The 24,802-nt window shown below is 34.4% G+C and overlaps 1 protein-coding gene across 1 annotated transcript in view; it reads right to left on the bottom strand.

The window, feature by feature from the left end:
• LOC127218141 (interleukin-1 receptor accessory protein-like 1) overlaps positions 1–24,802 on the bottom strand; it is a gene marked incomplete at its 3' end in the record, with an annotated part of 522,674 nt that overhangs the window by 87,092 nt on the left and 410,780 nt on the right. The window contains exon 2 of the mRNA XM_051179146.1: positions 7,620–7,899. Within this exon, the coding sequence (XP_051035103.1) occupies positions 7,620–7,899 (280 nt within the window). The remainder of the gene's footprint in view (positions 1–7,619; positions 7,900–24,802) is intronic.

Raw genomic sequence — 24,802 nt, 5'->3', positions numbered from 1 at the left:
TGCTCTGAACTATTTCAATCCTTTAGGAAAGTTTTCATGTTTTTAGGAAGGAAGCTAAACATAGTATCTGCTCAAGGTTGAACTATCACTTTAGTATCATCTCCAAACATTATCACAGTTATGTAACCAGAAAATCTTATTGAAGCCTATTATGATGAGATAGTTTCTCATCAAAAAGGGTAGAAGAATACCTAACTTGTTGTTTCGCAGTTTCAGTATATCATTTACTACAAAGTTTTTGTTAAAATCTTTGACTTATATCTTTCTCTTTTTACATCAAGAACTGACATAGAAAATGTGAGCATAGGTTTCTAACCTGATTCTGATGTCATAATATTACTTGAGATATCATCTAATGAATAAGATGAGTGTTTTTAGTAAAACTTAAGTATAGATTCTAGTCCAATACTATCTTGTAGACTTTGAAAGTTTTCCAGAATTCATTGAATGTAAAACCTTGTGAAGATTGTTCACGAGTTAGCTTTAGACTTGGCTCAAGAAGTTTGTAAGAATGAGATAAGCAAATATGTCATAAAAGCTTACATGATCTCACTCATGTGAAATATGGTTGTCTCATTAGAAAGACCACATAAAGACAAAGAAAATGGTTCTGAAAATTTATATATGGAAGAGGCTCAGCCATAAATTACTCAAAATAGCCATCAATGTGATCTCAGTCTATATTGCAAATAATATTAAAGTACAGTAGGTTTTGTTTTAAGTCATAATGTTATGGGTTGTCATTTCCTCACATTTGATCATTAAACTAATTATCTTTGAACAATTTGGGACAGGAGGAGCAAAAATACACAAAAATTGATTTTCTTCAGGAAATCAGTATACAGTTTTAGAACAAACAAAATATTAATCTCAAGAAATTAATTAAGGTAAAAATTCATGCATTATTCTGTACAGAGCAAGTTGCACTGTTCTGGAGAGGGAGCAATTTTGGAGTCAGGTAGAAACCTGGTTCAAGGGAAATGCTCTGGAATCTACAAAGATGACTCCAGTTAAGATTCCTAGCAAAAGAAGATAGCCTGAACTGGTTATTTCTTGTGATCAGATTGGTGATCACCCCAATTGTCATCAGAGAGCCTTTATCAAGTAACTGATAGAAACAAATGAAAAGTTGCACAGACAAATATTAGGCTGAGTTCAGGGAATCCTGCTGAAGTGAAGGAAGGAGGACTGTATAAGGCAGAGGTGTCAAGGTCATCACAAGAAAATCCACAGAAAAAAACTGTGAGTTCAGAGGAACTGAACCAGCAACCAGGGAGACTGCATGAGACAGACCTAGGCCATCTATATATATCTGACAATTATGCAGCTTGGTCTTCTGTGTGATTTCTAAAAATGGGCTGCCCTAACACTTTGACTCTTGAGAACCTATTAATCCTACTGGATTGCTTTTCCCAGCACAAATACAAGGGGATGTACATAGTCTTACCACATTGATATATCATGCTTTTTTGATACCCATGGGAGACCTGCCTTCTTCTGAACAGAAACAAAACTGGAATGGACAGAAGATATGTAGAAAAGATGGGGGAAAAGATGTGAAGAGAGAAGGGAGGTGAAAGTGTGGTTGGGATGTAAAATAAATAAATACATTAAAAACAGAAACAAAAAATACACCCCATTTCCAAGTCAGTGAGGAATATATCTTAGGTGGTCTTCTCATGTTACACCTGAATTTTTAGTTGTAAAAGGGAAAAATATGTAATATTATAAACTATTCATAGAACCTATAGATAGTTGTTGAATATTTACTCTTATATAAAGTTCTTGAATGGACAAAAGTTTTAAAATCTTTGTATATTAACATCAACACATTATTACAAAATTATCAAAAGATATTTGTTATATGAAATGAACAAGTAAATCCATTTCCCTAAGTGCTTTTTGATAGATATTTAATATGCAATATGAATGCTAAATGAGAATCATTTGATCTCCAAATAGAAACTGAAGACAAGGGAAAACGAGTTACACACTATAAAAAGCAGTTTATAATGGCAGAGAAAATCATGATTTAGGAATATTGGCATAATGGTTATGCTGTTCCTATATTTTAGAATATATATATTGAAATAAAAATACAACATTTTACCAATACTCTAAAGAACAGAAATACTTAAGTACAAAATATTAAGATATTTATAATAAATGCATATTTCAGATGACAGAATGTTCATGAAAGAAACCAAAGAAAAAGACCTATATAAATAGAAAGTACTACTGCATTCATAGATCCAGGGCTCCACCTTGTTAATACATGAGATCTTCTCAAATCAATTAACAAGTTTCACACAAATGCCATAAAATTATAAGGAAGGGTTAATTTTTGTAAGCATGAATGTTAAGTTTTTCATGGATAATACAAAATAAATAACTATAACAACTTTGTAGCATAATTTAAATGAATGATTTTGAAAAGAAAGTAGGAATACTGTTAGAAATTTAGGTCTATCTATCATAAAAAACTGTAATATTATCTCAGATCTTATATAGATATTGGCTTGGAATAAGTCAAAGTCATAAGTGTAATTTTTGAAGCAATAAAGCAAAGGTTTCACTTCATATGAAACGTATTATCCATACATAGAACACTTCATAACAAGCATCGTTAAAACTGAAAACTTTGTTCTGCAAAAGACATTACAGTGATGAACAATGGCATGGCAGAAAGTATTTGCAAATCACGTATTCATAAAACAAATGGAATCTATGTATGCAAATATTTTTTTAAAACCCAGCAAGGAAAACAGATGCAATCCAATTATAAAATAATAGACAAATACATTAACAGAAATTTTACTGAAGAAGACAAAGATAGTGAATTAGCACAAAAAGATGTTGGCCATCATTAACTATTAGAGAAAGGAAAATTAAAATAATAATGAGATGTCACAAGAAACCTACTAGAATGGCTTTAATGACAAAGTAGGGAAATTAGTGCTGAATTCTATAACCTGTGTCTTGTCAGTAGAAACCCTGTAAAGTCACTTTGTCAAATAATGTTCTGGTTTGAATGAGAATGACACCCATTTGTATGCTTTGTTATCAGGGAGTGGCACTATTTGAGAAGGATTTGTTGAGAGAGGTGTATTACTGGCCTTGGGCTTTGAGGTTTCAAAAGCTCAGGCTAGGTCCAGATACTCTGTCTCTTTCTCCAACTTGAAGATAGAATGTAAGCTCTCCACTACTACTTCAGCACCATGCCTGCCTGCCTGCTGCCATACTTTCTACCTTTATGATCATGAACTATACCTCTGAAACTGCAAGCAAGTCCACAATTAAATGTTCTCTTTTAGATGTTTTGTTGTCCATGTGTCCCTTCACATAAATGAGATAGTAACTAAGACAATGAGTTTGACTGATTTCTTTTTTAAATTTATAGCATAAGAGTCTTATAACTTAAACTTACTCTTGCATATTTATGCCATAAAAAGAAAAACTAATTTTTAATTTTAAAATTTATAGATATTTTTGTTTGTTTTGTTTTAATTTGATTGCCTTTTTTGGATAGGGTTTCCCTATGAAATCAGGCTGATCACTAAGTACACTTTCCTTGCTGTGCTGAGACTGTAGAAGTGGGTTATCACTGAGGGAAGAAGTTATAGATTTACCTGCCTCACATCAGAAATAGACCAGATGCTGTTCAATGAACTAATAAACAAACAGACACCATATAAGAATCAAGAGAAATGCAAAAAATTAGATGGATTTCAAACTAGTTATACTGAGAGAAAAATCCAATTACAAAAAATGATATATTATAAGTTGGCTTCCATTTTGAGTGTAGTATTACACAGATAGAGCATAACTATGTATGAACAGGAGAGCTGTTTGCATTGGTAGTGTTACTTTATATCTTGACTGCCTTCCTGGGATTATCTTCATGATACTGGACCATAGCTTTGAAAACTGTCACCATTGAACAAACCTTAGGAAAGGTTTCAACATATCACTGTAAATTATTTCTCCTTGCACATCATAATTTTATAATAAACTCAGAATTACTTTGTGAATTAAATGGATGAATCCACAATATGTCACCATTTGAGGCATTGGAATGCTTACATGTGTACTAGCCAGCTCTATATAAGAAACTTCCAATTCCACATAATTATTGAAAATGATGAATAAAAATTAGGAGGTCAAGAATATATGAAAATCAGTATTCTATTGTAAATTATATTCATTTACATAGATGGTAATAATAGAAACATACTGTTACTCTCTTTCATTTTATGAAAAATTTAAATAGAATAAGGGAAACTTAATAAAAAAAATACAACATTCAAGCAACTATGTGGTGTTGGTCTTTCAAAAGTTGAAGGAACTTTTATTCATTATAGTAATAGTAATCATAGATATTTCTGTGACTTACAATACTTCACTGCACAGATTTAGGTATAAATGGGAATTACCTATACATAAGGCTTGTTAAATTATGTCACTTGTAAGTTAATACAAGACTGCTGCCAACTAACAATTTGAGCTTCCGTGGAAAGGCTACCATAAATGCCCTTCCCGGAGAGTGACATCAACAACTAACTTATCCATGGAGCCCTCAACTAATGCCTGTTGGAAACATGAGCAAACACACATACATAAACACTGAGTCAAAGTAGAACCCAGATACAGATGGAGAGGACAAGACCAGGCTGCAGACACACATAGAGACAGCTTACCTGAACAACCAGACTGATAGCTGGGAAGCCAGCATGGGACTAACTCAGCCCCCCCTGAATATGGGTCTCAGCCAGAAGGACTGAGCAGTCTAAGGAACCTCAGACAGTGAAGCCAGGATGTATCCCTGGTGCACAAAAGGACTTTGCGAACACATCCCCCATGGAGGGATAACTGCCTTAACCTAGAGACAGGAGAGAAGCCCTAGTCCCTACTTCACATGACCTGTTAGATCTACATGACCCCTCCTGGATGGCATTCCCCTACATATGGAATTGGGATGGGGGGATGGGAGGGGACGGTGTTTAGAGTGCATGTGAGAGGGCAGAGAGGGTAAAAGGGAGGGAAGAAGGAAGGGAGGGAAGGAGGGAGGAATGAAGGAAGGGAGGGAGGGAGAGGGAACTGGGATCGACATGTAAAATAATAAATTAAATAAAAACATGTTTTGACTCCAAAATTTAAGTTCAAGGACAAGTTACTGGAGAAAAGGATTTATATTTTTGTTTCCACAGAAAATGAAAAGGTGTGGATTCCTTCCAGACTAATGTGGTTTGATCAAGCCAGACTGCCTGAAACCGAGTACCAGGTGATCCTACATTCAAAACAGCTGGACAAAGCAGCCTTACTGACTACAGCCAGGATTTCTGAAACTTCTTCGAATCCCCATGGCAGCGCCCCTTACCAGCAGGAAGTAGTTTGGAAAGAACGACGCCCAAATTCCCAAATATTGTCTATAAATGTTTGTTATCATTTAAATGGACTAGGTTATATAAAATAAATTTTAAAAAAGAAATAACAAAAAATACCATATACTTATGAGAAAAATTGAAAGCTTATCTTAGAATCTAATGCCTTAAAACTTCTAAATTTCTTTGCTAGTGAATTATTCAGAAACTAATCATGACAGTTTGTGATCTGCCTGATAGCTTACAAAATGCAAAAAATTTCAGAGACTCAAATAACAGCCCCTATACTCATAATCATCAGTAGCAAGCCATGTTTCTTTAAATGCTTTTTTAAATAGAGTTTTGAGTACCTTTCTCCAAATTGCAAAAGGAAACCACTTCATTGTGAGCTGCAAATCAATTGCATGCTTGGATTTCAATGGCAAGAGTTACTATTTCCTCACTTTGTCACTTCCTTTGGAATGCTGCTTGTCATGCATTAAACTTTAAGCCCTTTGCCTTTCAGTTTCACCTTCCATTAAAATATAGACACATGAACAGATGGAAAATGCCATCATTTTGGAAAATCGTCAACTTTTCATTCATCCATGCAAGTCTAAATCCAGGGGTCATTTTATTGAAATTTCTCAAAGGACTGGATCAGAGGTTATATTTAAACATATAAAAAAATGTAGGTCAGTGCTTTTGAAATTCAGATTACTAATGTGACACATTATTTTGACATCCACAATAAATGATGAAAAAGTGTATTTCAAAACAATTCAGCATGAGTAAATATAGATGAATAATGACCCTGAATTTATGTGTTTTATACAGTCACCTGAACTTTTTACATGGCAGTAAATATGAAATGAAATGATGGTCCAACATAAGCAGTTGGTCTAAACATTACTCCTTGTCTATATTAATAATGGCAATCATTTATCAATACCCAGAGCCCCAGAGCTAACATTTTTTTATTACAGTAATGTCTGATTGTAAAAGGTTCATTAGAATCTACAAGAACAATCATTGGCCAAGAGAAGTACATTTGCTCTTTCAGAAAGGTATAAGTACCTTTCTCTATTACAACTTAATTCCCCTATATTTCTTTAAATTCTAATACATGTTTTTGTGCTTTGAATGATTCTTTTATATTTAACTCTTCTGTCATTTTCAGGTATTCTATCACCCTAACATGACTGTGGCCATGGTCCAGCATAATTCACAGGACAGTGCAGAACTGATTCTTAAGCACATGAGTGATTAGTGCTAATCAGAATTACAGAAGTAAAATCTGAATTTTAATTAGTGGAAAAATTAGGTAATTTTTTGACATTCTGAAATTTCAGAGACAACTACTTTAAAGTTTTCATTACATAGCAAAACAATGAAACTCGGAAAAGTCAATAAATAGATTTAAACACACTTTTCCTCTAGTCAGCTTTGTAATTACATCCACTCTCATTCATGGAGGGTGTGATTTATAGTCTACGAAGGACCAAACATGCTTATTTTTTTACATTTTTAATGTGTTAAAAGGATATTGTTTTGATGAATTATTATTAAATAAACTGTATGTCTTTTATTCCAAGAAAAATATGTAGAAATATGCAAATAATTAATCTCTTTAAGGATAATGGCAAAGACATGTTACTAACTTTGATCCTTACCAAGAGAAAATCTTGATTTTTTTTAATTGACTGGTAACTGTCAATAACGAAAGGTTATAAAACAAAACCTTTATAGTTCCTAATATGGCAATGTTATTTTTTTCCTGTATGTGCACAGGCACTGTACACACATGCACACACACACACACGCACCACTAATACCTAAATCGTCTTTGCAGAAGTGCATAAAGCAGAGGTGTCTCTGCTCTTTCCATCTGTGAAGGGCAATAACAAAATGTTACAGCCCTTTTAGCAATAAACTATGCATCTTTTCTGCAAGATTTTTCTTACATTTTATATGCAACATTTTACCTCCCCTATAAATTTTATTTCATAGTCTTTAGGAATTTCTGGCAACAGAAGTAGATACCCAGATGGTATCCCATTTCTCCATAAGCTTGAAATAATGTCTCAATATGAATTCCAATCCCATCTTTTTATGATTTAGATTCTAAATTTTAGTACATGGCAACACATGCAAATATTGAGACAATATGTACAGTTGAAAGTGACAGCAGGAAGCTTTGAGTATTAGAAAACACTATGTAGTTTTCATCAAGTCAATAATAATTTCATTAAAACGTACCTGATGACACAGGCATAAAGCCCACTGTCCTGTAGTAACGTTGGTCTGAACCAAATAGAGTCTTCTTCTTTGCTCATTCTGCTTCCATCAAAGGCAATGGGTTCTTCAAAATCTCCTGGACCAGAGCTTTTATACCACATTAAGCTGAGTCCAGCACTTTGAGCAAGGGAGTAGTTTGTTCTGATATAACCGTAAAAGAGTGCACACTTGATTCTAACAGGCTCTCCCACCAAAACTTGGTATTTCTTGATATCAACAGACCAATCAGTGCATCCATCAGCTGTAGTAATAACGAGAGAAGTAGAGAAGGAAAAACCATTAGAGAAAAGAATTAGCAACACACTTTTTCATTTATTCATCCATTCACTTAGATACAGAGAATATAGTGATGAATAACATTGAGAAATGTCCTCAAACATCTTTTACTCTGCTGGCAAATAATGCAATGTTCATTTGCCCCTTTCAATGTTTAGTTTTAGTTTGTATCACTAAGCTCATTATTCTGTCATTGTTACTCGGTTATGCATATACTATTTAGCCTGCTCTGTAAAAATAATTCTGGGCCTTTAAAATATTTTATCCTTTGTTCTGCAGCATTGAAGCTTGTCAGTAGAGGGGGCTGGAGAGACATTGCTGTTCTAGCATGCTTACTTGGCAGGTTTTTGCAGCATACAGTGCTCCCCCTGCATCTGACTCCTGAAGTGAGAGGTACCCAGTAGCTTGGTAATTTTTTTTTTTAGCAATTATTCAGGTGAGGCACTTCTAATGAATATTTCCCCTGAGAACTTTAGAAAGAGTGCTATTTGCCAACCTCGGGGCAGTTGTACTACCATCAATTTCTACTAATGCAGAAACACTGTGACTTCTAACATTCAGTTAAGCAAGGCAATTCTTTCCCAATATGTTTGCATCTCTGCTTTGAGGATAGACAAATAATGGCATCCATTATTTGGCAGTTAGATTTTGTTAATCTGGACAATGATAACCAATCTTTTATCAATTGTGATTGATTGTCTTTTGCTGTGAATTGTGTGTAGCCCCTCCCCTTCATATATCAAAGCAGTAACAACACAATATGCTGGTGTTTGTAGAGGGGACCAAGTATAGGTACTTGGAATTTGATTAGGTCAGAATGCTGTGGCTCCTTATGATAGGATAACTGCCCCTATATGTAGAGACATGATAGCATGTATTTTCTTCCAAATGGGCTCACAAAGAGATCATTGTGTAAGTACACAGGATGAAGGAAGGTAGCCACTTACAAAGAGAACCATCAATGAAACAGAATTTCTTGGAACCTTGATATTGAGCTTCCCGGCCACCAACACTGTGAGAAATAAGCTATCATTATATAAGCCACTCCAGGTATTATATTTTGTATTGGTAACTGAAGCAGAACAATATATTTTTCCTTGATACTAGTGTATCCCTTTAGTATCACAATCTCCTGTTACATTAGATAATTCTCAATAATCTGATCACTTTGATAGGAATTTTCTGCAAATTACAATGTAGTTTAGTTCACTGATTAGACCCATAGTGTTAACTTCATAAATGAATATATTATAGTTAAGCCATATAGAAAGAAGTAAAATTAATTGAGTTGAGGTCTGGTAGCAGTCTCACAATCAGAGAGATGGGTAAGCAGTTACGGCTCTGACATCCGTGATCCTTGAGGAAAGTATAAAGAAGAAATAGTGTTTGAAAATAACGAAGCTAAGGGGTAAGCCTTTCAATTATATATTTCCAAAAGCAACCAATTCCAAAAAACAACATAAGACATGGGCTGGAGAGATGGCTCAGGGATTAAGAACACTGGTTGTTCTTCCAGAGGTCCTATGTTCAATTCCCAACACACACATGGCAGCTTACAACCATCTGTAACTCCAGTTCAAGAGGACCTGATACCATCACACCAATGCACATATAATAAAAATTAAAAATAGAAAATCTTAGGACCATTGTTTTTCAGACAAATGATTATTCTGTAGCAATAATCACCTGGGACTTTCTATATGTCTAAACAGCTATCTACTTGCCTCAGCTGCTTAATCCTAGGATAACAGGAATATTTCCAGATATCTAGTTACAACATCTTTCAATATTAATTACCTACTACACATACAAAATAACAGATACCCACATGGATGATACACCAACATTATTCATATACCTGGGACATCAATAACTTCTGAGATAAATGATCAGAATTACATTAAGGTTGATTCAAAATATTTGAATAAATATTTAAATAAATTACGAAATTTCTTTATCTTTCAATATTTCTAATATTTTACATTATTTTTAGAAATTCTTTCTGTCTCATCCCATGTATCCATTTTTCCATTAATTAGTAGAAAATACATTAGGGCCATGATGACATTTCACTCCAATATACAGCAGAATCTCCCTAAAGGATATTTTGATTATACAACAAAGTATTTTTTAACCTTGTGCAGTAAAGACTTCACAATTTCTGAAAGGATATGTTATCACATACAATTTTATTATTGTTGACTAAAATTACTATTGATTCATTCAGTTCCTAATTACAGTGCATAAGTTGTGTTTATTTGGAAAAATCACTAAAATAATCATGTTTTTAGATACTTCTGATTATGTAAGTTACAAGGTAAATTCTCAAAATTCCATCTTTGTATTTTTTATAAATGTATTTTCTAACAATTGTGAAGATCAGTAGTGAAATCAGTTTGTTTTTCTTCCAGAATAAAATAGCCTTTTATAAAGCCTCTCTTTAAGCAGTTAACCTTCACTGGGAAGATTCTCTGAGACCAAGCTCATTCCATATTCCTCTGCAGTACATGTTTCTTTACAACAAATGGAAGCTTATGAGGCTAAGGGAACAGGATCCTTATTTCTTTCTTCTGCTACCCTTAAACTTGAGGGAGCTTAGATGAAGGCAGTGATGGAATTGGGACTAAGAACTAATTGCTTTCCAGAGAGTTTATATTTAAGTATCATTTCATGAATAAAAGTTATATACACTGGAAAATGTCAATATATTCAAATGAGATTAGAAAGAGTATTTTAATTGAGTCACTATTCCTACATATGTAACAGCTCATAATATTTCCATGGTAACAAGCTTAAAGGTTGAATTCTAAAAAAAAAAAAAAGTCTAATCATAGAACTCACACATATTGAATCCTAATATGAATATGTAAGTGTCAGGTGTTGTGGAACATGCCTATAATCCCCTGACACAAGAGATGAACACAAGAGAATAAGATGATCAAGGGCAGGTTGAGCTATACAATGAGTTTATGGTCAACCTGCATTACTTAGCTAGAACCCATATATAAAAAAGAAAAAAAAAATTGTTTAAAAGGTCATATAGCTCAGAGGTAGGGTGCATGATGGGCATGCATATGGCACTATGTTTAAACTAAACTAAATGTCAGTGTTAGAAATAAAAAAAGACATCAATGATTTTGTCAGAAATGCTCAAGCTGCCTCCTCTTTTACTGAGCTGATGAATCTTTTGTCTAGCTTATTTGTGAACGTTGAATACTCACAACTCAGTTGTTTCCATCTTGAAATTACATTAAATTAACAAAAAACACATTTCTGGAAATTCTGTACCCTTTGTGGTATGGCCTATTGTCAAAAACATGGATGTATAAAAGACCTTCCTTTTGCCACAAGAGCATAATTGTATAGTGAAGAACTTAAGGTATTGCCAACTCAAGAATTAACACAACTCCTGCTCCTTACTCAGCTCTCAATTGCTATGTCTTGGTTCTCTCTCATCCTTGTAGGTTTCCCAGATCAATGTAAATATAAATCACATACATGCAAAATCTTGCCTTGGGCTAAGTTCTATGAAGGTGGCCTAATATAACAGATTATATACTTATGTATTGAGAACAAGGTTCACTGTCCTGTTGATTGTAAATATATAATATGTATAATAATATGTATAATTCATATATAAAAAGGAGATGATATATGTATACATATATATGGAACTTTAGCAAGTTGATCACACAAAGAACAGGCAGACAAATGCATATACACAAATGAAGAATAAAGCAAACTCACACAAGTAAGTTAATTCATGTTTTACAAGTAGATGAATTTGTGTTGTCTCTGAAATATGAAAGATACACAGGGAAGAGGTAAACAAAGGAAGATTTGATTGTTTATTTTAAAAAATATTAAAACTATTTAGATTCCTTGTAAGAACAATGGTATACCTTGAAGCATTTCAATCACAGAATATGAGAGGCAGTCTAATAGTTTTCCCCTTCATGTACCATATGGAATTTTGTGTCAGAATATAAATTAGGATACGTTAACCAGAGAAGTACTATGATGAAGGTTTTTATAGTGTCCCCGTTAAAAGATTTCAAACTAGGAAAATACAGTGGAATTTTAAAAGTCTCGGTAGATAAGAGTTAAAGTGTTTGCTTGTATTTTCCATTTTTCTAAGTGGCACTAACCAGAAGTGAATGTCTGTCATAATGGCATTAATTTATTTTGCCCTCTGAATGTTAAGAAACCCAAAGCTAAAGACATGATTGTCAGTAATGAGTGTAGGCCATGTGCGTAGTACACCAGAGACACTGAACAAAAGACTGAGACTGGATTTTAAATAGGCACTGACAGATTCACTTTCAAAACATCAACTTCATAATTGAAAGCAGGCATAATTACAATTGTCATTTTAAGAGGAAAGAAGAAACCATCCCAACTTAATCTATACTGAGGATAGCAAATCACAACAAAAGCTAACCTTAGCAGTCTACTTGCATGCATTCACAAATTCATTGTCTCCAACTTTACTTTTTGGATCACATTTATCAGGGGTGGATTTTGTGTCCAGATTCTTGCATTTAAAAATATATACAGTGCAACAGCTTTGGAAGAATGCTTTCAAATATTTTGAAGATATCTGTGTGGGTGTTAAGAATTGATGTTTCTCTGGAGGCTCTGTCAATTATCAGGAAGCCAATTCCCAGAAACCCTTTGTGTGATAAGGCCTGAATATTATCATCTATCAGTCTCACAAAGTAGGTCATCTCTAGGTGGGTGTAGACCTTACTTAGCTGTAATCGCATTCCTTCCAAGATATGGTTCCCTGTTGATCAGAGAAAAGCCAGCTCCAAGGGAAACAAAAACTGAGTAGCATAGTTTACTAAGATCATATTTTAGTGTCTAAATTCTATCAGGTAATCCTAATTTGAACACAACAATATTGCTTTGCATATTGTATACTTTGTAAGGATTTCCTTCAAACAAGCATTTAATTCCTGTTAAGATAGAAGGGAAAGAATAGGAGAACAAAGCATTCATAAGCTACTATTTTTAACATATAAGTTGTGAAGGCTTCCCCAACGAGAAGCAAATACTTCACAATAATGAATTAATTCAGTAATTGTCTATAACATTTAATAAACAAAGGAAAAGCCATCACTGATAATGATAATGTGGAGATTACATAAACCATACTGATCTTTGACCCCCATTACTGGACCACTGCTGGAGGTGAGTATGTGAGAAGTTCAGGTCGAATATCACCTCATCCTCCCCTGGGAACTACCTTGGTTAGCACCAAATCTTGCTCTCCACTATATCCTGTCCCAAGTGAGAACACTCCTGGGTACTCTGGTCCACAAGCCCCCCAATCCAAAGCCTGCCCTCCGCCCAACCTGTGCCCTACCTAGCCACTGCCCCACTGCTCTGGTTAGCACATGACCAGAGGGTGGGTCCAGAGGTTCCTCAACCGCTCGGGAGCTTCCTGGATCTACTCTGGCACAGTAGAAATGCCTATGCACATGGGACCACCCCAAGTCTCTGCCTGGCTGATATTTGACACCCATTGCCTGGCTTCTGCCTGAGTCCCCCATCGCTGGAGAATAAGGATACAACATACCAAAACTTATGGGTCACTTTGAAAGCAGTGCTAAGAGGGAAGTTCATTGCACTAAGTGCCCATATGAAGAAAACACAGGATAATCACATTAGAGAATTAACAGCACAACTGAAAGCCTTAGAACAAAAACAAGCAAACTCACCCCTGAGGAGGAAACACCAGGAAATAATCAATTTGAGGGCTGAAATCAATAAAGTAGAAACCAGGAAAATAATACGAAAAAAATGCAAAAAAGAGTTGGTTTTTCGAGAAAATCAACAAGATAGACAAACCTTTATCCAAAACTAACCAAAAAGCAGAGAGAGACCATGCAAATTAAGAAAATCAGAGAGCATCAGGGAGACATAACAACGGACACTGAGGAAATCCAGACAATTATCAGGTCATACTTTGAAAACCTATACTCCACAAAATTTGAAAATTCAAATGAAATGAACAAATTTTTGGAGAACTATCATTTACAAATATTAAATCAAGAACAGGTAAGCAACTTAAACAGACCTATAACCCTTAATGAAATAGAAGCAGTCATCAAAAGCCTCCCAACCCAAAAAAAAAAAAAAAAAAAAAAAAAAAAAAAAAAAGTCCAGGGCCATATGGCTTCAGTGCAGAAGTCTACCAGAAATTCAAGGAAGAGCTAATACCAATACTCCTCAAAATTTTCCACACAATAGAAGCCAAAAGTTCATTATGAAACTCTTTTTTACAAGGCCACAATTACCTTGGTACCCAAGCCACACAAAGACACAAATAAGAAAGAAAACTACAGACCAAAACCCCTCTTGAACATTGATGCAAAAAATAATAAAATACTGGAAAATTGAATCCTATAACACATCAGAGAAATCATCCACCATGACCAAGTAGGCTTCATCCCTGGATTGCAAGGATTGTTCAACATATGAAAATATATCAATGTGAACCACAATAAAAAAATCTGAAAAAGAAAATCCACATGATCATACTAGATGCTGAAAAAGCCTTTGACACAATTCAACAATATTTCATGATAAAAGTCTTGGAGGGATCAGGAGTAACAGGAACACAGCTAAACATAATAAAAGAATATACAGTAAACCAACAGAATACATCAAACTGAATGGAGAGAAGCTAAAGTGATTCCTCTAAAATCAGGAAAAAGACAAGGCTGCCCTCTCTCTATATATCTCTTCAATATTGTACTTGAATTTCTACCTAAAGCAATAAGACAACAAAAGGAGATCAAAGCAACAAAATTGGAAAAGAAGTCAGACTCTTCACTATTTTAAGATGATATGATAGTTATATAAGCAACCCCCCCCCAAAAAAAAAAAAAAAAAAAAAACTCTACCAGGGAACTCCTACAGCTGATAAACACCTTTAGCAAACTAGCAGGATACAAGATAAACTAAAAAAAAAAATCAGTAGCCCTACTATATAAAGAGGACAAAGGTGTTGAGAAGCAAATCAGAGAAACATCACCCTTTACAATAGCCACAAACAACATGAAATATATTGGGTTAATGCTTACCAAACAAGTGAAAGATCTATATAGCAAGAACTTTGTGTCTTTAAATAAGAAATTAAAGATCATTGCAGAAAATGGAATGATCTCACATGTTCTTGGATAGGTAGGATAAACATTGTAAAAATGGATATCTTGCCAGAAGCAATCTACAGATTCAAAGCAATCCCCATTAAAATCCCAGAACAATTCTTCACTGACTTTGAAAGGGTAATAATCAACTTTATACGGAAAAACAAAAGACCCAGGATAGCCAAAACAACCTTTTACAATAAAGGAACTTCAGAAGGCAACACCATCCCAGACTTCAAGTTCTACTATAGAGCTATAGTCCTGGAAAGAGCCTGTTATTGGCACAATGATAGACAGGTAGAACAACGGAATCGAATCAAAATCCCTGACATTAACCCACACACCTACGAACACCTGATTTTTGACAAAATAGCTAAGAGTATACAATGGGAGTAAGAAAGCATCTTCAACAAATGGTGCTGGCACAACAGGATAATGGTGTGTAGAAGACTACAGATAGACCCATGTCTACTTCCATGCACAAAACTCAAGTCCAAATGGATCAAAGACCTCAACATAAATACAGCTACACTGATCCTCTTAGAAGAGAAAGTGGGAAGCACCTTTGAACAAATTGGTACAGGAGACAGCTTCGTGAACATAATGCCAGTAGCACAAACACTGTGATCGAAAATTAATAAATGGGATCTCCTCAAACTGAGAAGCTTCTGTAGGGCAAAGGACAGAGTTAACAAGATGAAATGACAGTCCACAGACTGAAAAAAGATCTTCACCAATCCTTCATCTGACAGTGTGCTGATATCCAAAATGTACAAAAAACTCAAGAACTAGTCACCAAAACACCAAATAACCGTATTTAAAAATGAGGTATAGAACTGAAGAGAGAATTCTCCATAGATGAAATCGAAAAGGCCAAAAGACACTCAAGAAAGTGCACATCATTCTTAGCTATCAGGGAAAAGCAAATCAAAACAACTCTGAGATACCATCTCACTCCTTCCAGAATGGCTACAATTAGAAACACAAATGACAACTTATGCTGGAGAGGATATAGATAAAGGGGACTACTCCTCCACTGCTGGAGGGAGTGCAAATGTAAATTTTGGAGATCAGTATGGCGGTTCCTCAGGAAAATGGGAACCAGTCTACCACAGGACCCAACAATCGCCCTCTTATGCATATACCCAAATGATTCATATACATGCAACAAAGACATGTGATCAACTATATTCAAAGAAGCATTATCTGTCATAGCAAGAACCTGGAAGCAACCTAGATGCCCTCCAACTGAAGAATGGATAAAGAAGATGTGACACATTTACACAATGGAACACTACACTGGGGAAGAAAAAAAAAAAAAAAAAAAACAATGAAATCTTGAAATTCGCAGGCAAGTGGATGGAAATGGAAGAAACCATCCTGAATGAGGTAACCCAGTCACAAATAGAGGAACATGGGATGTACTCACAAATATATGGATTTTAGACCTAGAGCAAAGGATCGCCAGCCTATAATTCACACTGCCACAGAAACTAGGATACAAGGAGAATTCTAAGTGATTCATACAAGGTCCATAACAAAAGGGGAAAGGGACAAGATCTCTTGAGCAAATTGGGAGTGTGGGGGCAATGAGTGTAGAGGGAGCTAGGAGAAAGAGAAGGGGAGTAGATGAAATCACATGGGACTAGAAAGATTTAGTCAGGGGAGAAATAGACAAATGCATACACACAAATACACAAATGTATACATACTATGCATGCATGCACATGCTTGCTTGTGCACGTGTGTGTGTGTGTGTGTGTGTGTGTGTGTGTGTGTGTGTGTGTGTGTGATTGTAAGCTCATTCTGGAAATCCAGATCCAAGTTGAAACAATAGCCATTTCAATATCCAATAAGTTTCTCAAACTCCTAGTACCTTCAGTTATGAATTTAACAATCTTTGTCGTATTGTCTCAAGATTTCTATTTTATCATTTAAAAATACGTTGAGAAAAGAAAGTATTTACTCTAGCTCACAATTCAAGGTTGAGAACCTTGTGGACAGGAAGATCAGGAAGCAAAGCCTGAGCCAGCTGTCAATTCACATTTAAGTAGAGAATCAGAAATCACTCTTTCCTGCCACTCACTTTTCTTTTACTATTTGTACATTCCATAATCTGGCCAGAGAAGAATGCCACCTACAGTGTAATCAAGATAATCCCCACAAGTGTGTTAGGAGACCATTTCCAAGGTTTCTCTAGATCCTCTAATGATGACAACAATAAACATCACAAGTATTATCCTGATGATATGGAAATCACCTTGCTTTTGGATTTTGTTCATTTGTCTTTCTCTTTTGTCAACGATTCATTTGTACTTCAAGACTAAACATCCCAAGTAGGATTTTCAGTCATCCTGCATCAACCTCAATATTTATTGAAGTTTATCAAACACTTTAATTTCTAACATGCTCTGACTTTGCTTTTTAAAAACATATGTCTAATTTTTACTTTCTTTATGTTCCTTCTTTTTAAAATTTGCATGCTCTGTGGAATCCATAGGTAATATGGAGGAATTTACCCTTCTGTGTAAGATTATTATTTGTTACTTGTTCTGCATTGATTCAGCTGGAGAATAATTTTCTCTGAACCTCTATTTTTTGGATCTCAGCATTTAAAATGAAACAAAGAATTGCTGAAGACCATGACTATAGCAAAGTTGATGTTCCTTGTTTTTTCTATACATTCAGTTAATCTGAGCCCCAAGGCAACTCATTATTAGGGTGAATACAGGCAGATATAGTTAGTACTGCAAAAAAAATCAGTTATAAAAATATGTACTGTTTAGTTGCATGTGTTCTATCTATTAAAACAGGTTGGGGTGATGCAGAAGGGCTTTACAGGACTGGAGGTTAGATGTCTAGCAACAATGTGAAGGCTTAGTGAGTGCGGCAGCCTGCCTGTGGTTCTAGCATTTGCAAAGGAGAGAGGATTAACAGAGAGCTATGTGTTCAACTGACTGCTAACATCTGCCTTGGGCTCCTACAAGCATGCTCATGCACATGAGTAAGTAAACTCCACCACAAGTATGTGTGCCCATATATATGCAAACATGTATATATACAAAACACATGCACACTACAGAAACAGATGCATGACCAAAAAATAAAACAAGACTGTCACTTTAATGATATATTTTAATTTTTTTCTGAGTTTTAAATGTATTTATTCAGAGAGGGCACACCATGCCCTCTCATTTGTAGAACACATGCATATCATTCTCCATTGTTAAATATTAAATAATTATTTGCTTCTTTGTATTCATTTCTCAAGAATTAGAAATTGACCCTTTTGTCACCATTGTATCTGAAGCTGTGTAACTCTAATTAAATAATTGGAATAACCTACATATCTATACATATTTGTTACACTAATATTGGAGCAAACACGGCAATTAATACGTGTTTTCAATAAATGGTTACTTAAGTAAATTTCACTTGCTTTGGTAGAAACATACAACATCTTATGTCAGCATATACACAAATGTTGTTAGTCTTGAATATTTTGTACCCATGGGATACTTGTTAGCCACTACATTAAATAAAAACATGATGAGCAACAGACAAAACAAACACTGATCAAATTTAATCCTTTTCCTAATTTAGAGGTTCCTCACAGGGAAAGGCCTGTTGGATGGTATATTCACCCTGTAAATTGGTCCTTTACAGAGAATAACAGGGCTCAAGGAATAGTTTTACTTTGATTTCACTGTTGCTTCAGAGAAAGTATTAGAACTAAATTATATTTTTAAAGATTACAAGATTTAAAAGGTCTTTGAATTGTATAAAATTGCCAAACAGACTATTGTTTTCAGCAAGGAACATAGACAACAATCACACATTACAGTTAAAATCATATTTGATGTAACTCTATATATAATATCTACTATTTAGTACTTGCAGCTTGCTGCTTTCCAACAATTACTGCAACTTGTACTATTTTTGTGGGGGAAATAATCCTTTACAATGGACAGTTCTATTCATATCTACTTTAACAAAAAAGACATAAATAGGGACATTTCAGTAGCAGAGACAGAAATGTTGGGGAAATAGGAAAAAAGGTTTATTCTCTCCTGTCACTTTTTAAAAATGAATTAACAGGGAATTAAATCTGGGTGGAAATATTAAAAAATGATTAAAGAAAGAGATGGAATTTAAAGTGCATCTGAATTCCCACTGTAATACTTGAGAAGAGGAAAGTTTGAGTCTATGAAACAGTTCAGGTATGTAGGCAAGTAAAGTATAAAATTCAGAAATATGGCATGATAATATGAATTTCTAAAATGTCTCCAGGTGAGTTTTGTGGGTAACACTTTGTCTACAATAGGAGTGGTATTGTCTGTTGAGTAGTTTAAAAGGATACATACTGTTGTAATATTAAGGATAAATTGGAATTGAAAAGCTTAGAGCCAAAATGACATTTAAAGGTTTTATTTTTCTTTTTTTCTAATAATAGAGGTTAAAAAGACAAAGGAAGGGAAATTATAGAGGTATAAAGCCCAGGATATAGATATGGATGCAATTATGAGGAAGAAGGAATTGAGAATAACCAAGGATTCCATACAGGATTTCGGATATGTGACATCATTAAAGAAAAGGAACATAAGCCTGTATCAAGGAACAGATGATGAGTTAGGCTGGTACAAAAGTCTCACTTATTAGCCTGTACTGTATTTTCTGTAGTTTCTTTTTTAACTTTCTTATTTAGATTAGAAATAATATTATTTTATATATCACTCCCAGTTCCCTGTGTCTCCCATTCTCCGATGCCCCCACCAACCCTCATCCCATCTCTTTTCTGCTCCACAGAAAGATTCAGGCCTTTTATGGGGGATTACCAAAGTCTATCACATCTTTTGGGGTAGGTCATAGGACCTCTCCCATGTGTCTAGGATGAGAGAGTATCCCTCTATGAGAAATGGGCTTCCAATATCCATTTGTACATTAGGTATAAATGTTGTTCCATTAGCAGAGGCCACATAGACTGCCCAGGCCTCCTGACACCCACATTCAGAGGGCTGGTTCCATGCTATGCTGTTTTCAAAGCTATCATTCTGGGTTCCATGAGCTCCCACTTGTTCTGGTAAGCTGTTTTTGTTGATTACCCCAGCATGTTCTTGACCTCTTTGCAGTAGGGAAATGACCAAAGATATCCTAGGTAGGATAACTCCAACAAAGAATCTAAGCAATAGTGGAGAGACTATCTTAAAAGGCCTTCCTCTATAATGATATTGGTGGATACCTTATGCCATCATAGAGCTGATGGAAACAGAAGCAGAGACCCACAGCTTAACAATGAGCAGAATTCCTGGAATCATGTTGTAGAGAGGGAGGAGTAATTAGCATTTTCTCTCTTTATATCAAGTGTATTTTTTAAATAGCAAAATGTGATGTTTTGAGATGTTTGATATATGGAGCCAAAGAATGGAATACTGTGTATTCCAAAAACATCATGAGCTCTGATAGGCATTCAAGATACTTGCATTTGAGAAAATTCAAGGGAACTAGGAGTAAAGTTTTTTTTTCTATTTTAGTATGCATATGATTTCATGTTGATAATATCAAGCAGTTATTGAAATTATCAGATAAAATTTGAGTATAGTTCTTCACATGATTTTCTGAGAACTAAAAGGGAATGCATTCATTTTTAACTGCTGCTAAGTTTCTGTTTTTTATGGTAGGAATGGTTTAATGAAAACATGATATGATTTAAAATATAAATTTAACATGTTATATTATGATGTGAACATACTGATTTATAAAATTTTATTCAGGATATTACAAGAAATCTTTAAAACTCCTCTAATGTTTTGATTCATGACAGATCAAAAACAATAGTTTATTTTGTGTACTCTTCATTTACAAACAATTTTCTTATACATTGTTGGACTTAAGGAGAAAACCAGGTAAGTTCAGAAAAAAATAGTTAATTTATTTTTTGTGTGTGTGTGTGTTTTCATTTTTTTTCTTGAGATTAACTGAAGTATACAGAGTTCATAAATAAAATTATATTTGCTTAAAAGTTATGTTTAAGTTATGTGGTGGTTTGGATTGCATATGTATTTTAAAATCTTGAATTTCAGTACAGAAGTGTGTTATATACCTTTCTGGGTTTTGTTGGCATTCTTTCAGGTTTGCTTTAAACATTCATGGCAAGCCAGAAACTGTAGCTAGCAAAAATTACATGGATTCAGGCTTTGTTTATTTTGATTTAAATTTCCCTATTTTTGAGGGTTGACCATCTTTAGCTGGAGGTCAAATTTGTAATTGCAGATGGTTATTAAATTTGAAGGCAAGTTTTTATTTGAAAATATATACTGAACACTTTCTTATTGATTGAAGTCAATGGAAATTCTGTTTATCTCTGAATTATTAAGCAATTAAATGATCTTTAAGTGTTGGATTAAGAAAGATTTTCTTCAATTTCATTATCAGGGAAGGGCATTTATGGTAGCTTTTCCATTGTTGCTCAGATTGCTAGTTGTGGTCAGTCTTGTAGGTCTCTGGACATTTCTCTAGAGTCAGTGTTCTCTTCAAACCTATAATGGCTCCCTCTTTTATCATCTCTCTCTCTCTCTCTCTCTCTCTCTCTCTCTTTCTCCATACAAAATGACTTTGGGAACATACATATTCCCTTAACCTAGAAGCAGGAGGGAGGGCCTTGTCCTTACTCCAAATGACTTGACAGATGTAGATGACCCCTCCTGGAAGGCATCATTCCACATGTGGAGTGGGGGGGCTGAATGGGAGGAGAGGGTGGTCTACGGGTATGGAAGGGTGGAAGAGAGGGAGGGAGGGAAGGAGGGAGAGAGAGAAAGGAAACTAGGATCGCTATGTAAAATAAGAAAAATAAATAAAATTTGGCTAATAATTAAATGAAAGTTTTTCTTTAAAATATGTCCATTAGTACTGGCTACACATACCTCTGGTTGACCGGTAATAAAGAGGAGCATATGACATTTCATGGTTCATCTAACATAGTATGATCTCTTTGGCTATTCTAAAAACAAAAAAAAACTATAGCTGCATTTCTTGATATTCCCAAAGCCAAAAACTAACTTTAGTAGTCATATCATAACTTTTAAAAAAGTTATATATAATAAAAAGAAGTAGGAAGTGGTGTGAAGAGGAACAATTTCATAACATGCAATATGTGCCATTACTGGAAGGGAGTATACATTGTTTAACTCTTTCTTTTGCCAACTGTTTACAGAGTTCTCACTCAAGACATAGACATGATAAAACTAAGGTAATTAACAAACACATTGCATAGCACATTTGATAAGTTACTCATAACAAAATTACAACTGACTATATTTCCTAAGTTTATGTTCATGGTGAAGAGAGGAAACTCACATCAAGTCTCATTTATTATTTTCATCACACAAATAGTATTTATGGATGTGTTAAAACAAGCAAGTGTAATATTATGGGCTATACTTAGTGATAACAGTATAGTAAAGCAGAAAATTGATCAATACAGATACGTTTCTCCTTTTACTGTTATTATTTTTTTTGTCTCAGTATTGAACCTGGGGTCTCATTATTGCTAGAGAGTCTTCAATAATTGAGCTACTTTCTCAACTATGTTTATTTCATGAAAAGAAGTTCTTATCATTGTATTTAATATCGAGGTCTATCCTGGCCTATAAAAAGACTCCTTCAGGTATCATACAATTATAAAAAATGTTTACTGTGAGATTAATAAAGTCTATGCATTCTCTTTATTTCTATTACTGTACTGTGTAAAGTCAATTTCATATACTTTTATTCTATACATTGGAAAATACTGAATAATTCAATGGCTTTGAATTTCAAAATTTCATTCAGTGGAGTAGCTAAATTCCCTGATCTCTATTTTAATACACTACAAGTTATTGCTACTCCTAATAGCACAATACAGAGTCTGGATAAATATCATTCACTCAGTTGTTTTCTTGAATGGCTTCAGGGTATGAAATAAACTACACTACATCACTGTCCTCATAATAAGATCATTCTGCTGGATAAACAAGCTCCCCGCAGGCCCTACCTGCTGATAGGACCCAGTGAACCAAATATTTACCACTTTGCAGAGGCTCCTTCCTGCCATTCTTTACTATTTCATGCATCCTTTTCAAGGGAAAATGTGATGCAAAGAAGTAGAAAATTGAGCAACTGACTCTTGGGTCCATTACTACAAACTGGCTTAGTAACAACGCCTCAATTCAATTTCTGGGTCCTGTGAGATAATAGAAGTTTGAAACCTCCCAATAAAATCTTGGAAATGTAAATTCTTGTTCTATATGACCAATTTACACACAGCATTCAGTGAAATCATTCTGACCAAGGAAATCACTGAAATAGAGCTTTGAGTTAATGCAGTGCTTGTTCATTTGCTGCAAATATTCATTGAAAAAAAAATGACACACAGAAAATGGAAAATTTTTTATTCCAATTTTTAAAAGATGTCAGTTTCAGTTTGAAGAACATTCCACCTTGAGAATAAGGGCTCATATAGGAGAAAATCTCACAGCCCAGGGATAATATTTTGATAGTTGTAATGTTCAGAGTTGTTAGAAATCAAAGTTTATATGGTGTATGTGTGTGTGTATTAGTGTGTGTGTTTTTGTATGATTTTCTTACTACAACTTCCATCATTTGTAACGTATCGATTTTTATCATAAATGATAGAATGGAATGCTATCAAATATTCTATTTACTCAACATCTGTGTATATCAATCATATAATGAAATGCAGTATTATAAACGTTTTAAAAGAAAGATGGACAATCATTATGAGGGGGCTATCTTGTACTGATGGGTCATTAAAAGCCTTTAAGGTGGCTTTCAGGGGACTAAGTTAATCAATTCATTTTTGGAAATTCTAAGATGTGTAAAATGTGAGTTAACACTATGGAGAGAGAAAACAATGTCTATTTGAAAATGATTTTGGGGAAGTTAGAAGAGGAGAAAATTTGTTAAAGATCTTTGTAAGCCCTATAAGCAGGGACTTATAATTAATGGAAGTTACCATTAATTATTATTATAATTAATGAGCAGTTCCTTGCTCATGTTCTGTTTTACTTAATACAATATGTTTTATGTAATATCAGGTAGGTATTCTATTATAGTACAATTAATTTTTGATACTAATGAAAACATTTTGATATCTATTGTGGTCTGCTAATGTACACTGATAAGCAGTTTTAAATCTTCAACAAAAGCATGAAATTCATGATTGTGCACTTTTCCTTTTCTTGGTAATTTTCAATTGTAACATCTAATCTATACTAAGAATGTTTAATTATAAGAAAGTCATTAATTAGATAAGGCTGTTGATTAACTTTCTATCACTCTAAAATGGCCTTCATATATCTATCTGTCATCTATTGATCATGAGACAATATTCCATCTCAAGTTCAATTATTTTATTTAAAACTATTAACACTGATGATAGGATTATGAAGTTAAACCATGATGCATGTATTTGCTGAATTAGCACATATATTAACCAAATACTATTAAAACTAAAACCAACAGTGGAAAAAACCTGTGGGGAGAGGATGGCATCCTAGGGAATGTGTATTATTGACATGAGCACAACCATGTCACGGACCCTAATTAGTCAGATCTCCAGAAATGGCAAAACCTTCCCCAAGCCAGTCTCTGTATGATGCCAAAGCCATTCTCTGGTCCAAGTATAGATAATATAAATAATTGACCTATGGCTAA

This window comes from Phodopus roborovskii, unplaced genomic scaffold (assembly GCF_943737965.1).
Source record: "Phodopus roborovskii unplaced genomic scaffold, PHOROB, whole genome shotgun sequence".
Lineage (NCBI taxonomy): Eukaryota > Metazoa > Chordata > Mammalia > Rodentia > Cricetidae > Phodopus > Phodopus roborovskii.
This window is presented reverse-complemented; position numbering and strand designations above follow the sequence as displayed.